General features: G+C 50.4%; 1 protein-coding gene across 2 annotated transcripts in view; it reads left to right on the top strand.

The window, feature by feature from the left end:
- Nucleotides 1-867: 867 nt before the first annotated feature.
- The window catches only part of LOC140732499 (alanine aminotransferase 2-like), a 74,969-nt gene continuing 54,984 nt past the window's right edge, over nt 868-20,852 (top strand). The window contains exons 1-2 of one of the 2 annotated variants that reach the window (XM_073055271.1): nt 868-1,219; nt 20,217-20,306. In XM_073055271.1, coding sequence (XP_072911372.1) covers nt 974-1,219; nt 20,217-20,306 — 336 coding nt within the window. In that variant the 5' untranslated portion in view covers nt 868-973. The remainder of the gene's footprint in view (nt 1,220-20,216; nt 20,307-20,852) is intronic. The other variant, XM_073055270.1, reaches the window with a different exon arrangement.

Genomic DNA, 20,852 nt, shown 5'->3' with positions numbered 1-20,852 from the left:
CTCCCCTACACTCCTCACCCCCACACTCACCGTCCCCACACACCCCTCCCCTACACTCCTCACCCCACACTCACCGTCCCCACACACCCCTCCCCTACACTCCTCACCCCACACTCACCGTCCCCACACACCCCTCCCCTACACTCCTCACCCCCACACTCACCGTCCCCATACACCCCTCCCCTACACTCCTCCCCCAACACTCACCCTGCCCCACACTCCCCACACTCAATTTCCCTGCAATTCCCACCCCTAAACATCCCCTCTCCCTCACACACTCTCCCCCACTTCACCTCACCCCACACTCTCCTCACCTCAGCACTCCTACTCCCCCTCACACCCCTCCCCACACATTCCTGAACCCTTTCCCCTCTGTCTCCGATTCCTCAACTCACCCCTTACCACCCTCCCTGCTTCCCCTCTCTCCCCCTTATCTCACACTCTATGTCCCTTCCCTTCCCTCTCTCCCTCTTGCCCTCTCTTGACCATAAATCACCTCTTTCACCTCCCACTCTCACCCACTCTAGCCCCTTCTCTCCTCTCTCTATCCCCTCCCTCAACCCCTCTATCCCTCTCTCCCCCTCTCAGCTTTCTCTCACCCATCCTCTCCCCTCTCTCCTCCTCCCCCTCTCTCCACTGTCTCCTTTCTCTCTGTCCCTCCCCCTCCCTCTCCCCCTCTCTCACCTCTTTCCCCCTCCCTCTCTCTCCCCCTTCCTCCCTTTCCCTATCCCTCTCCCCTCTCTCTTCCAGTCTCCCTCCCTCCCTCCCTCCCTCCCTTTCTCTGTCCTGCTCTCTCCCCTCCCTCCGTCTCTGCCTATCAGAAGTGGCCAGTTCACTTGCCTGTTCTGGACTCTGTTCAAGGTCCAGATGTTTTAAGGGAGTCTCCGTGTCAGTGGAGCTTGGCTGCTTCTCCCTCCCTCCCTCTCTCTCTCTGACGCTCTGCCGTGCCCTTACACAGACGCTGGCTCTGGCCATGCACGCCCTGTCCAGCCCTGCCCACCGGTTTCCCTTCACCCTCCTCCTCCTCCGCTGCAGGTCGGTAGGCGCGGGGTGCCAGCAAGTGAGCAGCATGTCGGTGGACGGGACGAACGGCCTTGGCCACGGCCGGCAGAAGGTGCTGACGCTGGACTCGATGAACCAGCAGGTGAAGAAGGTGGAGTACGCTGTGCGCGGCCCCATCGTGCTACGAGCTGCCGTCATCGAGAAGGAGCTGCAACAGGTAAGTCCTCTGCCCACCTCCCTCCGCCAACTGCAGCCAGAACGCGGAATAACACAGACAGTGTCAATCCTTCAGCCTCAAAGTCTGCCAGCCCTTTAACCACGGGCACCATGGTACCACAGCAGGTAGCATGATGCTGTCACAGCTCAGGGCTCAGTCCTGGCGTTTGTGTACCCTCTCCCCCACCCTCCTGGTGCTCTGCTTCCAGACACTAACTGCTTAGTAGATTGTAAATTGCCCTGTGGAGTATATCAGGGGATCAGAGTTCAGGGTTCAGTCCTGGCGTACTCTGTAAGGAGTTTGTGTACCCTCTCCCTCTCCCCCACCCTCCTGGTGCTCTGCTTCCAGACACTAACTGCTTAGTAGATTGTAAATTGCCCTGTGGAGTATATCAGGGGATCAGAGTTCAAAGTAAATATTTCTATCAGCACAGGGGAGTCTGGGACTACGTGGCTCAGCCTCAGGATCGAGGAACATCCCTTCATAAAAAAATTGAGTAGAAATTTCTTTAGCCAGAGGGTCTGTGGAATTCGTTGCCTCCTATGGCGGTGGAGCCCAAGTCATTGGGTATATTTAAAGCAGAGGTTGATAAGTTCTGGATTAGTCAGGGTGTCAAAGCTTATGGGGAAAAGGCACGAGAAAGGGGTTGAGAGGGATAATAAGTCAGCCATGATGGAATGGTGAAGTAGACTTAATGGGCTGAATGGCCTAATTCTGCTTCTGTACCTTAGGGTCCTATATACAACCCTGAGATTCGTTTCTCTTGTGGGCATACACAATAAGGCCATTAGATACAGGAGCTGAATTAGGCCATTTGGCCCATCAAGTCTGCTCTGCCATTTCATCATGGCTGATCTATTTTTCCTCAGCCCCAATCTCCTGCCTTCTCCCCATATCCCTTCATGCCCCGATCAGTCAAGGATCTGTCAGCCTCTGCCTAAAATATACGTTAAGACTCAGACTCCACAGCTGCCTGTGGAAAAGAATTCCACAGATTCACCACGCTCTGGCTAAAGATATTCCTCTTCATCTCTGTTCTAAAAGGAAACCCCTCTATTCTGAGGCTGTGTCCACTGGTCTTAGACTCTCCCACCATGGGAAACATCCTCCCCACATCCACTCTATCAAAGCCTTTCACCATTCAACAGGCTTCAATGAGGTCACCCCTCATTCTTCTGAATTCTAGTGAATACAGGCCCAGAGCCATCAAGTACTCTTCATTTGGCAAGCTGTACATTCCAGGGATTGTTTTCGTGAACCTCCATGGAGTTCTCTTCAGTCTTAACACATGCCTTCTAAGAAAAGGCATCACAATACTCCAACCGAGGGCTCACCAGAGCTTTCTAAATCCAATATCCACAGCAGAATCAATGAAAGACAGCACCAACAGGGCGGACAACCACTGTGCAAAGGTAAACAAACTGCAGATACAAACAGAAAGAAAAATAAAATGATGATAAATAAACAAGCAGGTGACATTATCCCCTCTGGTTCAGGAGCCTGATGGTTGAAGGTAATAACTGTTCCTGAACCTGGTGGTTTGGGTCCTGAGGCTCCTGGGTGGTGGAGGCCCATGAAGATGGACGCTGCTTTCTACAGCGGAGTTTCATGTAGATGTGCTCAGTGGTGGGCAGGGATTTACCCATGATGGACTGGACCCTATCCACTACTTTTTGTAGGATTCTCTGTTCAAGGGCATTGGTGTTTCCATACTAGGCTGTGATCCAGCCAGTCAATATGCTCTCCAGCGCACATCCCACAAGTTCTCTACATCCAAAGTTATTTACTTCCACACCAATCCTGCAGGCTGTGAACAGGTTTACGGGATGAGTATAGGTATTTGGGATATGTACAGGTGTATGGGATGTGTACAGGTAAATGGGCTGTATACAGATAAACAGGCTGTATACAGGATGTATACAGGTATTCAGGATGTGTACAGGTATACGGGCTGTGTACAGGTGTTCAGGATATGTACAGATATACCGGATGTGTACAGGTATATGGGCTGTGTACAGGCATACGGGATGTGTACAGGCATACGGGATGTGTACAGGTATTTGGGATGTGTACAAGTATACGGGCTGTGTACAGGTATGCGGGATGTGTACAGGTATATGGGCTGCATACAGGCATATGGGATGTGTACAGGTATTCAGGATGTGTACAGGTATACAGGATGTATGCAGGTATATGGGCTGCGTACAGGCATATGGGATGTGTACAGGTATTCAGGATGTGTACAGGTATACAAGATGTATGCAGGTATATGGGCTATGTACAGGTATATGGGATGTGTACAGGATACATGTACAGGATACATGTATTCAGGATATTTACAGATAAACGGGCTGTATACAGGTATTCAGGATGTGTACAGGTATACCGGATGTGTACAGGTATATGGGCTGTGTACAGGCATACGGGATGTGTACAGGCATACGGGATGTGTACAGGTATTTGGGATGTGTACAAGTATACGGGCTGTGTACAGGTATGCGGGATGTGTACAGGTATATGGGCTGCATACAGGCATATGGGATGTGTACAGGTATTCAGGATGTGTACAGGTATACAGGATGTATGCAGGTATATGGGCTGCGTACAGGCATATGGGATGTGTACAGGTATTCAGGGTGTGTACAGGTATACAAGATGTATGCAGGTATATGGGCTATGTACAGGTATATGGGATGTGTACAGGATACATGTACAGGATACATGTATTCAGGATATTTACAGATAAACGGGCTGTATACAGGTATTCAGGATGTGTACAGGTATACGGGATGTATACAGGTATTTGGGCTGTGTACAGGTGCACGGGATGTGTACAGGATGTATACAGGTATTCAGGATATTTACAGATAAATGGGCTGTATACAGGTATTCAGGATGTGTACAGGTATACGGGATGTATACAGGTATTTGGGCTGTGTACAGATATTCGTGCTGTGTACAGGTATACTGGACGTGTACAGGTATTTGGGCTGTGTACAGGTATGCGGGATGTGTACAGGCATACGGGATGTGTACAGGCATTCAGGATGTGTACAGATATTCGTGCTGTGTACAGGTATACAGGATGTGTACAGATATTCGTGCTGGGTACAGGTATACGGGACATGTACATGTATAGAGGATTTGTACAGGTATTCGGGCTGTGTACAGATATTCGTGCTGTGTACAGGTATACCGGATGTGTACAGGTATACCGGATGTGTACAGGCATACGGGATGTGTACAGGTATACAGGATGTATACAAGTATATGGGTTGTGTACAGATATTCGTGCTGTGTACAGGTATACAGGACGTGTACATGTATAGAGGATTTGTACAGGTATTCGGGCTGTGTACAGATATTCGTGCTGTGTACAGGTATACAGCCTGGCATTTATACAGGGTCCTCTGGATGCATTTCACAGCCCGGCAAATGCAGAGATGATAAAGTCTCGGGAAGAAAAGGGTTAACATAGAGTATGAGGACCTTTGGTAGCTCTGAACCTGCACAATGGAGTCAGGATGTGGCTTGTGGGGATCGCAAACCTATTGAATATTGAAAGACCAAGACAGAGTGGGTGTTGGGAGGATGTTTCCTATCGTGGGGAGTCTAGGACAAAAGAGGGCAGAGCCTCGGAATAACTAGAACAATGAGGAGAAATTTCTGAGTGAGTCTGCTGCCACAGAGGCTTACGGAAGTCGTCCCTAGGCGGAGGCCGATAGGTTCTTGAGCAACGCACAAAATGCTGGAGGGACAGCAAGTCAGGCAAACCCCTTCATCATGACTGTTATCCACCCTCAGTTTTGCTAGCATTTGGTGTGTGTTGCTCAGAATTGCCAGCACCCCTCATGTGATTGATAGGTTCCTGATTAGGAAGGAGTTAAGTGTTGTGGGGCGAAGATGGGAGAATGGGGTTGAGATAAAAGCTCAGCCGTGATGGAATTGTGGATGGGCCGAATGGCCTGATTCTGCTCCTATATCTTACAGAATGCACACAGTGTGCAAGTCTTTGGCAACCGGACAAGGAAACCCAGAGTATGCACAGACAGCTCTGAAACAGGCCATTCAGCCTACTGCCTCCCTGCTGACCCTTCTCACATTTATTATCACTGACATATGTTGTGGAATTTATCCTTCAGTTCCGATTTGCTCCAGTCCCTCCAGGCTGCGCAGATTCTATTGTCTTTCTCAACACCTCTCAATTGTCTCCGATTTCAGTACGCCAATCCTGGTATCAGCTGTTCCACTGAGTAAACAGGCAACACATTCCAGACACTGAAACAGCTTCGCAAATAGCTCCAGCCTGCACTCTTGTTTCACAACAATCCCACTGAAATGACTCAGTTCAGAACACAGAGCAGCACACACAACACCCCGTCACCCACCGGGTGTACACAACACCCCGTCACCCACACCAGCTGTACACAACACCCCGTCACCCACCGGGTGTACACAACACCCCGTCACCCACACCAGCTGTACACAACACCCCGTCACCCACCGGGTGTACACAACACCCCGTCACCCACACCAGCTGTACACAACACCCCGTCACCCACCGGGTGTACACAACACCCCGTCACCCACCGGGTGTACACAACACCCTGTCACCCACACCAGCTGTACACAACACCCTGTCACCCACCGGGTGTACACAACACCCCATCACAGTAGACAGTAGGTGCAGGAGTAGGCCATTCGGCCCTTCTAGTCAGCACCGCCATTCACTGTGATCATGGCTGATCATACACATTCAGTACCCCGTTCCTGCCCTCTCCCCATATCCCTTGACCCCGCTATCTATAAGAGCTCTATATAACTCTCTCTTGAAAGCATCCAGAGACTTGGCTTCCACTGCCTTCTGGGGCAGAACATTCCACATATCCACCACTCTCTGGGTGAAAAAGTTTTTCTGCATCTCTGTTCTAAATGGCCTACCCCTTATTCTTAAACTGTGGCCTCTAGTTCTGGACTCACCCATCAGCGGGAACATGCTTCCTGCCTCCAGCGTGTCCTATCCCTTAATAATCTTATATGTTTCAATCAGATCCCCTCTCATCCTTCTAAATTCCAGTGTATACAAGCCCAGTCACTCTAATCTTTCAACATATGACAGTCCCGCCATTCCGGGAATTAACCTTGTGAACCTACGCTGCACTCCCTCAATAGCAAGAATGTCCTTCCTCAAATTTGGAGACCAAAACTGCACACAATACTCCAGGTGTGGTCTCACCAGGGCCCTGTACAGCTGCAGAAGGACCTCTTTACTCCTATACTCAATTCCTCCTGTCATAAAAGCCAGCATGCCATTAGCTTTCTTCACTGCTTGCTGTACCTGCATTGACTGATGTACAAGAACACCTAGATCTCGTTGTACTTCCCCTTTTCCTAACTTGACTCCATTTAGATAGTAATCTGCCTTCCTGTTCTTGCCACCAAAGTGGATAACCTCACATTTATCCACATTAAACTGCATCTGCCATACATTTGCCCACTCACCCAAACTGTCCAAGTCACCCTACATTCTCATAACATCCTCCTGACATTTCACACTGCCACCCAGCTTTGTGTCATCACTCACCGGGTGTACACAACACCCCTACTCACACCGGGTGTACACAACACCCCGTCACCCACCAGGTGTACACAACACCACATCACCCACCGGGTGTACACAACACCCCACTCACACAGGGTGTACACAACACCCCACCCACACAGGGTGTACACAACACCCCACATACACTTTTACAAAAGCCGTCTGCTTGACAAAGTTCAGTTTCCTTTCTCATGCACCAATCTGCACCACTAAAAAACTATTTCAGAATCCATAGCAAGCCTTGCACTTTGACATTAGGTTGATCATTAACGTGGTAATGTCACTCGTTCCCCAGTCCTCTCATGCAACCACTTCTGCACATTCACTGACGCTATCTTATCTGGTTTCATGGAATCTACTTTACAAACTATACTCAGGATACTTACTTGAAACTTGGCAAGATACCATAACACCTTAAGACATAGGAATAGAATTAGGCCATTCAGCCCATCGAGTCTGCTCCACCATTTCATCATGGCTGATCCCAGATCCCACACAACCCCATACACCTGCCTTCTCGCCATATCCTTTGATGCCCCGACTGATCAAGAAACAATCAACTTCTGCCTAATATATACCCATGGACTTGACCTCCACCGCAGTCTGTGGCAGAACATTCAACCTCCTGTGATGCCATGCTCCAGTGCCAACGTAGCATGCCCATAATCGCATACGTCTTTGGACTGTGGGATGAAGCCAGATTGCCCAAACAGAAGTCCCGTGGTCACGGGAGAACATACAAACTCTTTACAGTCAGCAGCGGGGATCACTGGCACTGTAATGGTGTTATGCATACAGCTATGCCTGGGTTAGTCCTGTGAGCTCCAGAGGGATTGATTAAGTGCTGGGTTCGCAGTAAATTTACTATCAAAGTACATATATGTCACCATTTACAACCTGAGATTCATTTTCATGTGGGCATTCACCATAAATAGGTATGTTATGAAACTGGGTTTTGACCACAGAAAATTAGATGGCTGGAATCGCTTAGCACTTTTGTGCAAGGGTGCTTATTTGGTGCACCAAAAAAAATCAAACTTACAAAACTTTCCGAAATGGTGAAACGAAAACTGCCAATATTTAGACCATAGGAGAATGTCCAACATGAACTCCTGGCGGAGCAATATCTCTCTCCCCTATTGAGAGTCCATTCTTCCAATCTGTTTAAGTCCTGCTGTAGCATCTCTACTTCCTCCAAACTACCTGCCCCTCCACCTATCTTTGTATCATCTGCAAAGCCTTCAATCCCTTCATCCAAATCATTGACGTATAACATAAAAAGAATTAGACCTAACACAGACCTCTGTGGAACATCACTGCCAGTCAGCCAGAAAAGGCTCCATTTATTCCCACTCTTTGCCTCCTGCCAATCGGCCACTGCTTTATCCAGGCTAGAATCTTTCCTGTAATACCATGGGCTTGTAGCTTGTTAAACAGACTCATGTATGGCACCTTGTCAAAGGCCTTCTGAAAATCCAAGTACACAACATCAACTGATTCTCTTTTGTCTATCCTGCTTGTTATTTCTTAAAATAATTCCAACAGATTTATCAGACAAGATTTTCCCTTGAGAAAACCATGCTGACTATGGCCCATTTTGTCATGTGCCTTCAAGTTTACCAAAACCACATCCTTAACAATCCACTCCACCATCTTCCCAACCACTGAGGTCAGACTAACTGGCCTGTAGTTTTCTTTCTCTGCCTCTCTCCCCAGTGACATTTGGAACTTTCCAGTCTTCTGGAACCACTCCAGAATCTAGTCATTCTTGAAATATTATTACTAATGCCTTCACAATCTCTTCAGCCACCTCTTTCAGAACCCTGGGGTGTACACCATCTGGTCCAAACCTTGCAGTTTCCCAAGAACCTTCTCTCCAGTTATGGTAACTTCAACCCTTTATCTCTTCCACCTACCACCTCACAGTTTCTTACTTCATTCCCCTCACCCGGTCTCACCTATCACCTGCCATCTTGTACACGTCCTCCTCCCCACCCACTACCTTCCTATTCGGGCTTCTGCCCAGTCCTGATGAAGGGCCTCGGCCTGAAATGTCAACTGTTTATTCTCTTTCATAGAGGCTGTCAGAACTCCTGAGTTTAGGTTCAAAGTTGAAAGTAAATGTATTATCGAAGTACAAGTACGTCACCTTGTACTTCGAAGATTCACTCAGCTGCAGGCTATCACAGTAAGTACAAGAAACACAATGGAGTCACACACAACAAGCTGAACACAACCACTGTGCAATGCGCTATATCCTCCTTCCCCACTCTCAGCCCAGGGGTATGTTGTAACTGCACCTTGCTCTCAGGGTCTGATTGGAGTCAGTGAGGGAGCACGTAGAGTGCCAGCTCTCTGACAATGGCCTCAGTGAACTCTCTCTGGCCCAGCAGCACTGTGATGAACTGGCTTGGTGCCAGTGTCCCCATGGCTCAGTGCCAAGGTCAAAGGTAGCTCCCGGCTCTGGGAGCGCACTCAGAGAGTTCTCCTTTCATAATCAAGGAGCACCATAGCACAGAAACACCCTTCGGCCCGTCTAGTCCATGCCACTCTACCGAGGTAGCATAACACTATTTCAGAGCCAGTGACCCAGGTTCCATTCTCACCACTGAAAGGAACTCGACTGTTCTCACCAAGACCACGTGGGTTTCCTCCGGGTGCTCCAGTTTCCTCCCACAATCCAAAGACGCAAGGGTTAGCAGGTTAATCGGTCATGTGGGTGCAATTTCGTGGCACAGGCCTGTTGGGTACTACACTGTAGCTGTAGATAGAAGGAATAGGAGTTGTACCATTGACCTGCAGCCAGACCACGGCCCCCTTTCCCCTCCCATCCTAGTATTCAAACATCTGTTCAATGTTGCATTCAAACATTTCCCCTCATGTTCCCCTTCAACATTTCATCTTTCACCTTTAACCCATGACCTCGAGCTCTAGTCTTACAAGCCTCAGTGGAGAAAGCCTGTGTGCATTTACCCTATCTATATCCCTCATAATTCTGTATAACTATCAAATCTCCCCTCATTCTCTGCTCCAGGGAACAAAATTCAAAGTACGTGTATTATCAAAGTAAGTATACATTATACGACTTGAGAACTGTCTCCTAGCAGGCAGCTGTGAAACAAAGAAACCCAGAAGAACCTATATAAAATAAGACCATCAGACACCCAACGTGTAGAGAAAAAAACCCACAAACAAGTAGTGTTTCTGAACTGAAGCCCACAAGAGAGTCCCAGAGCTCAGCGCGGAGCCGAGTCAACTTGGTGGAGGAGCGATCTGAAACAGTCCCTCGCCTCGGGCCCACCAGCACGTAAATCAATGTCCAAACATTGGGTTCAATCGCCTCGAAATGCTCTGGGGTCTGGATCCCAACCCCTTGATTCAGGCTGTACCAATCCTTTCTACTTGGCCTGATGCTTAAATCTCCGTCCAAACATTGGATTCAATCATCTCGGTACGGTCTGGGGCCTGCACTCTACCACCTCATTCGGCCTAATGGATTAAACCATTCCCTGACAAAATCCTTGGAAATTTTCTCTGTATGCTTTCAATCAATCTGCTGAAATCAGCAATGACTCACAGGGAGCTAAAGGAAAACTGCAGAATTCTGTGTTCTTCCAGCTCGATATCAAAAACTCAGTTAAATATGTAATGGAGAAAGACAGCAGAAAAAATAGTCAGGTACTGTTGATGGGTTCATTGCCCATTCAGAAATCTGATGAAGAGGGGAAGAAGCTGTCCCTGAAACATGAAGTGTGTGTCTTCAGGCTCCTGTATCTCCTTGATGGAGAAATGAGAAGAGGACATATCCTTGGTGATGGGGGGAGGGTTGTCCTGAATGATGCACGCTGCCTCTTTGTGCAAACTGACAGACGCTGGAATTTGGAATAGATACCAGACTGCTTGTGGGGCAGATGCAACCAGCCCCCCACCCTACCCACTCGCTCCAACACCCATGTCACTCTATCCTCAGTGCAGTCACCAGCTTAGGGTAATTCCACACCGTCCCATCACACACTCCCAGGGTCAGACACAGAGTGAAACTCCCTCCACACCGTCCCATCACGCACTCCCGGGGTCAGACACAGAGTGAAACTCCCTCCACACCGTCCCGTCACACACTCCCGGGGTCAGACACAGAGTGAAACTCCCTCCACATCGTCCCGTCACACACTCCCGGGGTCAGACACAGAGTGAAACTCCCTCCACACCGTCCCGTCACACACTCCCGGGGTCAGACACAGAGTGAATCTCCCTCCACACCGTCCCGTCACACGCTCCCGGGGTCAGACACAGAGTGAAACTCCCTCCACACCGTCCCGTCACACGCTCCCGGGGTCAGACACAGAGTGAAACTCCCTCCACACCGTCCCGTCACACACTCCCGGGGTCAGACACAGAGTGAAACTCCCTCCACACAGTCCCGTCACACACTTCCGGGGTCAGACACAGAGTGAAACTCCCTCCACACCATCCCATCACACACTCCCGGGGTCAGACACAGAGTGAAACTCCCTCCACACCGTCCCATCACACACTTCCGGGGTCAGACACAGAGTGAAACTCCCTCCACACCGTCCCAGCACACACTCCCGGGGTCAGACACAGAGTGAAACTCCCTCCACACCGTCCCATCACACACTTCCGGGGTCAGACACAGAGTGAAACTCCCTCCACACCATCCCATCACACACTGGAGGAGTGAAGATTCCCATACGTGGCCCCATCAGTGCATTAGCTTGTTTACAACACATGGCCAACAGCTGTGGCTTCACTTACTGGGGAGGGAACCATTGTGTCTGGAAGTTGTTTTGCTGGCCCCTCTTGAAAAAGAATCAGATCTTGTTTAAAGTCACTCACTTATCTTTGTGACAACAATGCCTTGCATTACATAATACAATTACTGAGAGTTAAAGAAGAAATATATATAAACAGATAGTGAAAAAGAGATTAAATAGTGTTGGCAGTCTATTCAGCAATCTCATGGCAGAGGGGAAGAAATGTTTCCCAAGTGTTGAGATGGGTCTTGCTCCCCAGTGGGAAGCGAGCTTGCCCCAGTGCTGCACGCTTCGCTGAGGCATTCTCGGTGCTGGGGAGGGCTGTGCCCGAGGCGGAGCCCCCCACTGCAGGTTCAGCCACAGCCCTGATTCAGCACAAGAGGTTCTGCGGATGCCGGAAATCTGAATTCTTCTGGCTTCTGCCACCACTCTTTCCAGTCCTGAAGAAGGGTCTCAGCCCAAAACTTCAACTCTTAATTAATTTCCAGAGACACTGCCTGACCATCCGAGTTCCTCCAGCATTTTAGAACAGAGAGCAGGAACAGACCCTTCGGCCCACAATGCTGTACTGTTATTAGTAATTGAATAACCAATCTCTTCTGCTGACACAGTGTCCGTATCCTTCGTGTGCCTATCTAAACGTCTCTTAGAAATCTCTCATTTATCTGCCTCTACCTCCACCCCAGGCAACTCATTCCAGACTCCCACCAAAAACACCCCTCCCATTTCTTGTGAAATTACCCCCTCTCATTTTAAATGCATACCCTCTGGTATTAGATATTTCAACCCTGGGAAAAAGATATTGTCTGCCTACTCCATCTAAGCCTCTCATAATCTTACCAATGTCAACCTCCGACACTCCAGAAAAACAACCTAAATCTATCCAGCCTCTAGGCTGCATGCACCCTGTAATTCAAGCAGCATCCTGGTAAAGCTCTTCCGCACCCTCTCCAAATCCTCAACATCCTTCCTACGCTCGGGCATCCAGAGCTGTCCGCAACATTCCACGTGCTGCCTCGCCTGAGCTTTGCAAGGCTGGAACGTAACTGAAAAACGCAAGAGATGTGGCAGATGCTGAAATCTGAGCAACACACAGAAAATGCTGGAGGAACTCAGCAGGCCAGGCAGCATCGATGGGAAAGAGTACAGTCGACGTTTTGGACAGAGAGGGAAAGGGAAGGATGCCAGAATGAAAAGGTGGGGGCAGGGAAAGGAGGTGATAGGTGAGACCCGGTGGTGGGAAAAGTTAAGGGCTGGAAAAGCAGGAATCTGATAGGAGAGGAGAGTGGATCATGGAGGATGGGGAGGAGAAGGGGCACCAGGGGGAGGTGACAGGCAGGTGGGGAGAATAGGAAAGGTGACAGGAAAGATGTTTTGACTGATAAAGGAAAGCAGGCCGTTTGTCTTATAACCACCCTAACAACTTTCAGGGAGTTACGAATATTTTATGTGATGACTCAGTGACACCTGGCTCACTGATCCAGGAAGTGGAGGGGTAGGGGCATCATCTCTGAAGGTGATTACTGCCTCTCCCAGTGCTGTGAACTCACAGTGCCTCAGTACAAGGCCAGGCTTGTGGTGCTGGTGCGAACCTGCAGTAATCAATACCCTCCGGCTGTTGCTGATGCTATCTAACTTGCACACACCCTGCTCTTCAGCTGCTGTCAGGTGCACAGCACGATCCCACAGTCTGACCACATCTGTACCGGTCAAGCAGAGAGTGTCACCCCCTGAATCTTTGCTGTGGGAACTTCTATGTATCTACCTATTCATCCATCTATCTACCTATCTATATTTAAGATCTAAATCTCTATTTAAGAGACTCCTGGACTGATACGTAGAGCTCAGAAAAATAGAGGGCTACAGGTAAAGAAATTCTAGGCAATTTCTAGAGTAGGTTACATGGTCGGCACAAGATTGTGGGCCGAAGGGACTGTCATGAGCTGTAGATTTCTATGTTCTATGTTAACCCCGAACTAACTGTAAGCCAATTATAGAACAATTTACAATGACTAATTAACCTTCCCTGTACATCTTTGAAGCGTGGGAGGAAACTGGAGCTCGTGGGGAAACCCGATGAGGACACCTGCATTGAACTCCAATGCCTCAGGTTGTGATGGCAATGCACTATCAAGCCCACAGTAGCACGTTAACACATCCTTTCGGTGTTTAACATTCGCTTTATCTGTCGCACGTACATCGAAATAGTGAAATGTATCGTTTGCATCAGCAACCCGGACAGTCTGAGGATGAAAGTTTCACAATGCTTCCAGCATCAGCAAAGTGCATCCACAGCTTATTAACCCCAGCCCACAGGATGTGGGAGGAAACCAGAGTACCTGGAGGAAATCCACGCGGTCACTGGCAGAGCGTACAAATTCCTTAGAGACGGCAGCAGGAATTGGACTGGGTCACTGGTGCTGACAATGGCTGTGCTTAGCCACTGCGCTACCATGTTGCCCTTACCAAGCATCCTAACACACAACATGATGTTTGCTGAGTTCCTTCAGAACAAGCCTCAGATGCTAGCAGTGTCAGAGACATGGAGATTGACCCTGATCCATACTGAGCACGATGTCTCCCTGAGCCAGTCCCATTTGGCCACATTTCACCCATTAACTTCTTTATCAGGGGTTCACAACCCCTTGCTTGACGGTATTGGTCCATGGCATAAAAATGGTTGGGAAACATCATTCTAAACCTTTCCTATCCATGTACAACTACCTTTTAAATGTTGTTAATGTACCTGCTTCAACCAGTTCTCCTGCAGCTCGTTCCATACACTGATCCCTCTAGGTGAAGAAATTGCCCCTCTCATTCCTAAGAACAGTACGGTAGATTAGCTGGTTAACACAATGCATCATAGAGCCCAAAATTGGTATTCAATTCTTACCAAGATTCAAGATCCAAAGTACATTTATTATCAAAGAATGTTACACCTTGAGATTTGTCTGCTTACAGGCAGCCACAAAGCAAGAAACCCAATTAAAAAAAGAACATAAAAGAGGGAAAAAGCACAGATCACACAAGCAATAGAAACAAATGACAGTATTCCAAACCAGCAGGTTACTACCACCATCTGTCAGGACGTTCTCCCCGTGATCACGTGGGTTTTCTCCCACATCCCAAAGGCACACGGGTTAGGGTTGGTAAGTTGTGGGCATGCAATGTTTGTGCCTGAACCATGGTGACACTTGCGGGCTGCCCCCAACACATTCTCAGACTGTGTTGGTCACTGACGCAATTGAAGCATTTCACTGTATGTTTCATCATCGTTCTGTGTCATGTCACATGACGTGGGCCATCATGGGCTTTCCGTCTCCATGATTGTTCTGGGCTAATCTTTCTGTAGAAGTGGTTTGCCATTGCCTTCTTCTGGCCAGTGTCTTTACAAGACGGGTGAACCAGCCATGATCAATACTCTTCAGAGATTGTCTTCCTGGTGTTGGTGGTCACATAACCGAGACTTGTGATCTTAAACCGGCTGCTCATACGACCATCCGCCTGCTCCCAGGGCCCCACATGACCCTGACCAGTGGGCTAAATGGGTGCTACACCTTGCCCGTGAGTGGCCTGCGGGTTAGGAGCGCCTCACGCCTGCTTTGATAAAGACGTATCTCCACCCTGGCACCCAATGTGTCGATATATGTGTGACAAGTGAAACGAATGACTAATCTTTCCCATCCTTGTATCTGTCCAAGTACATTTTAGATGATACAATCGTACCTACGTCAAACCCTGTCTGGCAGCTCGTTCCACATATCTACCAGCGTCTGGGTGTAAAAAGTAGCCCTCAGGTCCCATTCTCCTCTCACTCGGGGGCAGCGTTACACTCAGCACGTCACTATTACAGCTCAGGGTGTTGGAGGTCAGAGGTCAATCCCGCAGTCCTCTGTAAGAAAGTTTGTATCTTCGTCCTGTGTGCACGTGGATTTCCTCCGAGTGCTGCGGTTTCCTCCCACACTCCAAAGGTGTACCGACCGACCGGTTGGTTGGTGATGGTAAATTGGCCTGTGATTAGGCCAGGGTTAACTGGGTGTCGCTGAGCAGTGTGACTCGTTAGGCCAGAAGGGTCTGTTTCATGTATCTCCAAATCAGGAGTTCACACTGTTTTTCATGCCATGGACCCCTCCCGTTTACCATAAACCCAAGGCTGTAAATAATTAATTACTTCACTGACCCTGTGCTCATGATTCCCCAGCCCTGAGAATGTGCATTCACCCGGCCTGTGCCTCTCCTGATTCCATATGTAATGTATTTAGAGATACCACACGGTCACAGGCCTTTCCAGCCCAAAGAGCCTGCATGGCCCAGTTCTACCCATGAGACCAATCAGCCGACTCCCTATATGCTGGTGACATATGGGAGGAAACCCACGTGGTCACTGACACAGTGAACTTGGACCCAGGTCACTGGCTCTGCAGTACACTAGGCTAGCCAGCTGTGCCATCCTCAGTACTGAGATTTCCACCCTGGGTGAAAGGGCCTGACTCTCCCCTGTCCCCTCAGTACTGTGATTTCTACCCTGGGTGAAAGTGCCTGACTCTCCCCTGTCCCCTCAGTACTGTGATTTCTACCCTGGAGAAAGGGCCTGACTCTCCCCTGTCCCCTCAGTACTGTGATTTCTACCCTGGGTGAAAGGGCCTGACTCTCCCCTCTCCCCTCAGTACTGTGATTTCCACCCTGGGTGAAAGGGCCTGACTCTCCCCTGTCCCCTCAGTACTGTGATTTCTACCCTGGGTGAAAGTGCCTGACTCTCCCCTGTCCCCTCAGTACTGTGATTTCTACCCTGGAGAAAGGGCCTGACTCTCCCCTGTCCCCTCAGTACTGTGATTTCTACCCTGGGTGAAAGGGCCTGACTCTCCCCTCTCCCCTCAGTACTGTGATTTCTACCCTGGAGAAAGGGCCTGACTCTCCCCTGTCCCCTCAGTACTGTGATTTCTACCCTGGGTGAAAGTGCCTGACTCTCCCCTGTCCCCTCAGTACTGAGATTTCCACCCTGGGTGAAAGTGCCTGACTCTCCCCTGTCCCCTCAGTACTGAGATTTCCACCCTGGGGTGAAAGTGCCTGACTCTCCCCTGTCCCCTCAGTACTGAGATTTCCACCCTGGGGTGAAAGTGCCTGACTCTCCCCTGTCCCCTCAGTACTGTGATTTCTACCCTGCGGTGAAAGTGCCTGACTCTCCCCTGTCCCCTCAGTACTGAGATTTCCACCCTGGGGTGAAAGTGCCTGACTCTCCCCTGTCCCCTCAGTACTGAGATTTCCACCCTGGGTGAAAGTGCCTGTCTCTCCCCTGTCCCCTCAGTACTGTGATTTCTACCCTGGAGAAAGGGCCTGACTCTCCCCTGTCCCCTTGGTACTATGATTTCTACCATGGGTGAAAGTGCCTGACTCTCCCCTGTCCCCTCAGTACTGAGATTTCTACCCTGGGGTGAAAGTGCCTGACTCTCCCCTGTCCCCTCAGTACTGTGATTTCCACCCTGGGTGAAAGTGCCTGACTCTCCCCTGTCCCCTCAGTACTGTGATTTCCACCCTGGGTGAAAGGGCCTGACTCTCCCCTGTCCCCTCAGTACTGTGATTTCCACCCTGGAGAAAGTGCCTGACTCTCCCCTGTCCCCTCAGTACTGTGATTTCTACCCTGGAGAAAGGGCCTGACTCTCCCCTGTCCCCTCAGTACTGAGATTTCCACCCTGGGTGAAAGGGCCTGACTCTCCCCTGTCCCCTCAGTACTGGGATTTCCACCCTGGGTGGAAGGGCCTGACTCTCCCCTGTCCCCTCAGTACTGTGATTTCCACCCTGGAGAAAGTGCCTGACTCTCCCCTGTCCCCTCAGTACTGAGATTTCTACCCTGGGTGAAAGGGCCTGTCTCTCCCCTCTCCCCTCAGTACTGAGATTTCTACCCTGGGTGGAAGTGCCTGACTCTCCCCTGTCCCCTCAGTACTGAGATTTCTACCCTGGGTGGAAGGGCCTGACTCTCCCCTCTCCCCTCAGTACTGAGATTTCTACCCTGGGTGAAAGTGCCTGACTCTCCCCTCTCCCCTCAGTACTGAGATTTCTACCCTGGGTGAAAGGGCCTGTCTCTCCCCTCTCCCCTCAGTACTGAGATTTCTACCCTGGGTGGAAGTGCCTGACTCTCCCCTGTCCCCTCAGTACTGAGATTTCTACCCTGGGTGGAAGGGCCTGACTCTCCCCTCTCCCCTCAGTACTGAGATTTCCACCCTGGGTGAAAGGGCCTGACTCTCCCCTCTCCCCTCAGTACTGAGATTTCTACCCTGGGTGGAAGGGCCTGACTCTCCCCTCTCCCCTCAGTACTGAGATTTCTACCCTGGGTGAAAGTGCCTGACTCTCCCCTGTCCCCTCAGTACTGAGATTTCCACCCTGGGTGAAAGTGCCTGACTCTCCCCTGTCCCCTCAGTACTGAGATTTCCACCCTGGGGTGAAAGTGCCTGACTCTCCCCTGTCCCCTCAGTACTGAGATTTCTACCCTGGGTGGAAGGGCCTGACTCTCCCCTCTCCCCTCAGTACTGTGATTTCTACCCTGGAGAAAGGGCCTGACTCTCCCCTCTCCCCTCAGTACTGAGATTTCCACCCTGGGTGAAAGGGCCTGACTCTCCCCTCTCCCCCCAGTACTGAGATTTCTACCCTGGGTGGAAGTGCCTGACTCTCCCCTGTCCCCTCAGTACTGTGATTTCTACCCTGGGTGGAAGTGCCTGACTCTCCCCTGTCCCCTCAGTACTGTGATTTCTACCCTGGGTGAAAGGGCCTGACTCTCCCCTGTCCCCTCAGTACTGAGATTTCTACCCTGGAGAAAGGGCCTGACTCTCCCCTCTCCCCTCAGTACTGTGATTTCTACCCTGGAGAAAGGGCCTGACTCTCCCCTGTCCCCTCAGTACTGTGATTTCCACCCTGGAGAAAGTGCCTGACTCTCCCCTGTCCCCTCAGTACTGTGATTTCTACCCTGGGTGAAAGGGCCTGACTCTCCCCTGTCCCCTCAGTACTGAGATTTCTACCCTGGGTGGAAGTGCCTGACTCTCCCCTGTCCCCTCAGTACTGTGATTTCCACCCTGGAGAAAGTGCCTGACTCTCCCCTGTCCCCTCAGTACTGTGATTTCTACCCTGGGTGGAAGTGCCTGACTCTCCCCTGTCCCCTCAGTACTGAGATTTCCACCCTGGAGAAAGGGCCTGACTCTCCCCTGTCCCCTCAGTACTGTGATTTCTACCCTGGGTGGAAGTGCCTGACTCTCCCCTGTCCCCTCAGTACTGAGATTTCCACCCTGGAGAAAGTGCCTGACTCTCCCCTGTCCCCTCAGTACTGTGATTTCTACCCTGGAGAAAGGGCCTGACTCTCCCCTCTCCCCTCAGTACTGTGATTTCTACCCTGGAGAACGGGCCTGACTCTCCCCTGTCCCCTCAGTACTGTGATTTCCACCCTGGAGAAAGTGCCTGACTCTCCCCTGTCCCCTCAGTACTGTGATTTCTACCCTGGGTGAAAGGGCCTGACTCTCCCCTGTCCCCTCAGTACTGAGATTTCTACCCTGGGTGGAAGTGCCTGACTCTCCCCTGTCCCCTCAGTACTGTGATTTCCACCCTGGAGAAAGTGCCTGACTCTCCCCTGTCCCCTCAGTACTGAGATTTCTACCCTGGGTGGAAGTGCCTGACTCTCCCCTGTCCCCTCAGTACTGTGATTTCCACCCTGGAGAAAGGGCCTGACTCTCCCCTGTCCCCTCAGTACTGTGATTTCCACCCTGGAGAAAGTGCCTGACTCTCCCCTGTCCCCTCAGTACTGTGATTTCTACCCTGGGTGAAAGGGCCTGACTCTCCCCTGTCCCCTCAGTACTGAGATTTCTACCCTGGGTGGAAGTGCCTGACTCTCCCCTGTCCCCTCAGTACTGTGATTTCTACCCTGGGTGGAAGTGCCTGACTCTCCCCTGTCCCCTCAGTACTGAGATTTCCACCCTGGAGAAAGGGCCTGACTCTCCCCTGTCCCCTCAGTACTGTGATTTCTACCCTGGGTGGAAGTGCCTGACTCTCCCCTGTCCCCTCAGTACTGAGATTTCCACCCTGGAGAAAGTGCCTGACTCTCCCCTGTCCCCTCAGTACTGAGATTTCCACCCTGGAGAAAGGGCCTGACTCTCCCCTGTCCCCTCAGTACTGTGATTTCTACCCTGGGTGGAAGGGCCTGACTCTCCCCTGTCCCCTCAGTACTGTGATTTCCACCCTGGAGAAAGTGCCTGACTCTCCCCTGTCCCCTTGGTACTGTGATTTCCACCCTGGAGAAAGTGCCTGACTCTCCCCTGTCCCCTCAGTACTGTGATTTCCACCCTGGAGAAAGGGCCTGTCTCTCCCCTCTCCCCTCAGTACTGTGATTTCTACCCTGGGGTGAAAGTGCCTGACTCTCCCCTGTTCAAGATTGTTTAATGTCATTTTCAGTACACTATAGTAAAGGATACTGAGATCATTGTAACTCTGGATCAAATGCAGCACAAAAAATCATATAAAGAGCACTATCATAAAAACTGCATGAAGTATAAATATATAAGATAGCTTTGATATCGCAATCTTTACATCAGTTTGTGGGCAGGGAACTCTGCTAAGGTTGGTCTCCTGTGTCCCTCCACAGGGTGTCAAGAAACCCTTCTCAGAAGTGATCAGAGCCAACATTGGGGATGCACATGCCATGGGTCAGAAACCCATCACCTTCATCCGACAGGTAAGGGGGCAGGTGTCTGTGGGGGCTGGGGTGACCATCTGAGGGGTCAGGGCCTATGTCGCTGTGGCCACAAGCTTGGGCTGGACGTCATCCCTGAGTCCGAGCCCTACAGTGGACCAGCACGGTCAGCTGCTGAGTCACAACCTCCACTGAATTTCTGACCCTCCTCCTCCCTGTTCCCTTCCATCTCCCCACAACTAAGTCTGTTACTGCTCCCTGTGGTGCGGACCTCAGTTACCTGAGGGTGACAGGCTTGAGGGGAGCACCAACTCACAGGCCGTGTACAAGAAGGGCCAGAGTCGCCTCAACTTCCTGAGGAGACTGAGGTCCTTTGGAGTGTGCAGGCCTGTTGTCTGCAGTACAATCTTCTATGCAGTAGTGAGCTCGGGCAGTGCTATCAACACGGGTGATGCCAACAGGCTGAACAAACTGATTAGAAAGGCTGTCTCTGTACTGGACACACTGGAGACTGTGGTAGAGCAAAGGACCCAACAGAAAACCCTGGCAATTCTGGACAATGTTTCTCACCCTCTGCATGCCACCTTG

Source organism: Hemitrygon akajei, chromosome 8 (genome assembly GCF_048418815.1).
Source record: "Hemitrygon akajei chromosome 8, sHemAka1.3, whole genome shotgun sequence".
Taxonomy (NCBI): Eukaryota; Metazoa; Chordata; class Chondrichthyes; order Myliobatiformes; family Dasyatidae; genus Hemitrygon; species Hemitrygon akajei.
Note: the sequence above shows the minus strand (reverse complement) of the source record. Positions and strands in the feature narration are given on the sequence as shown.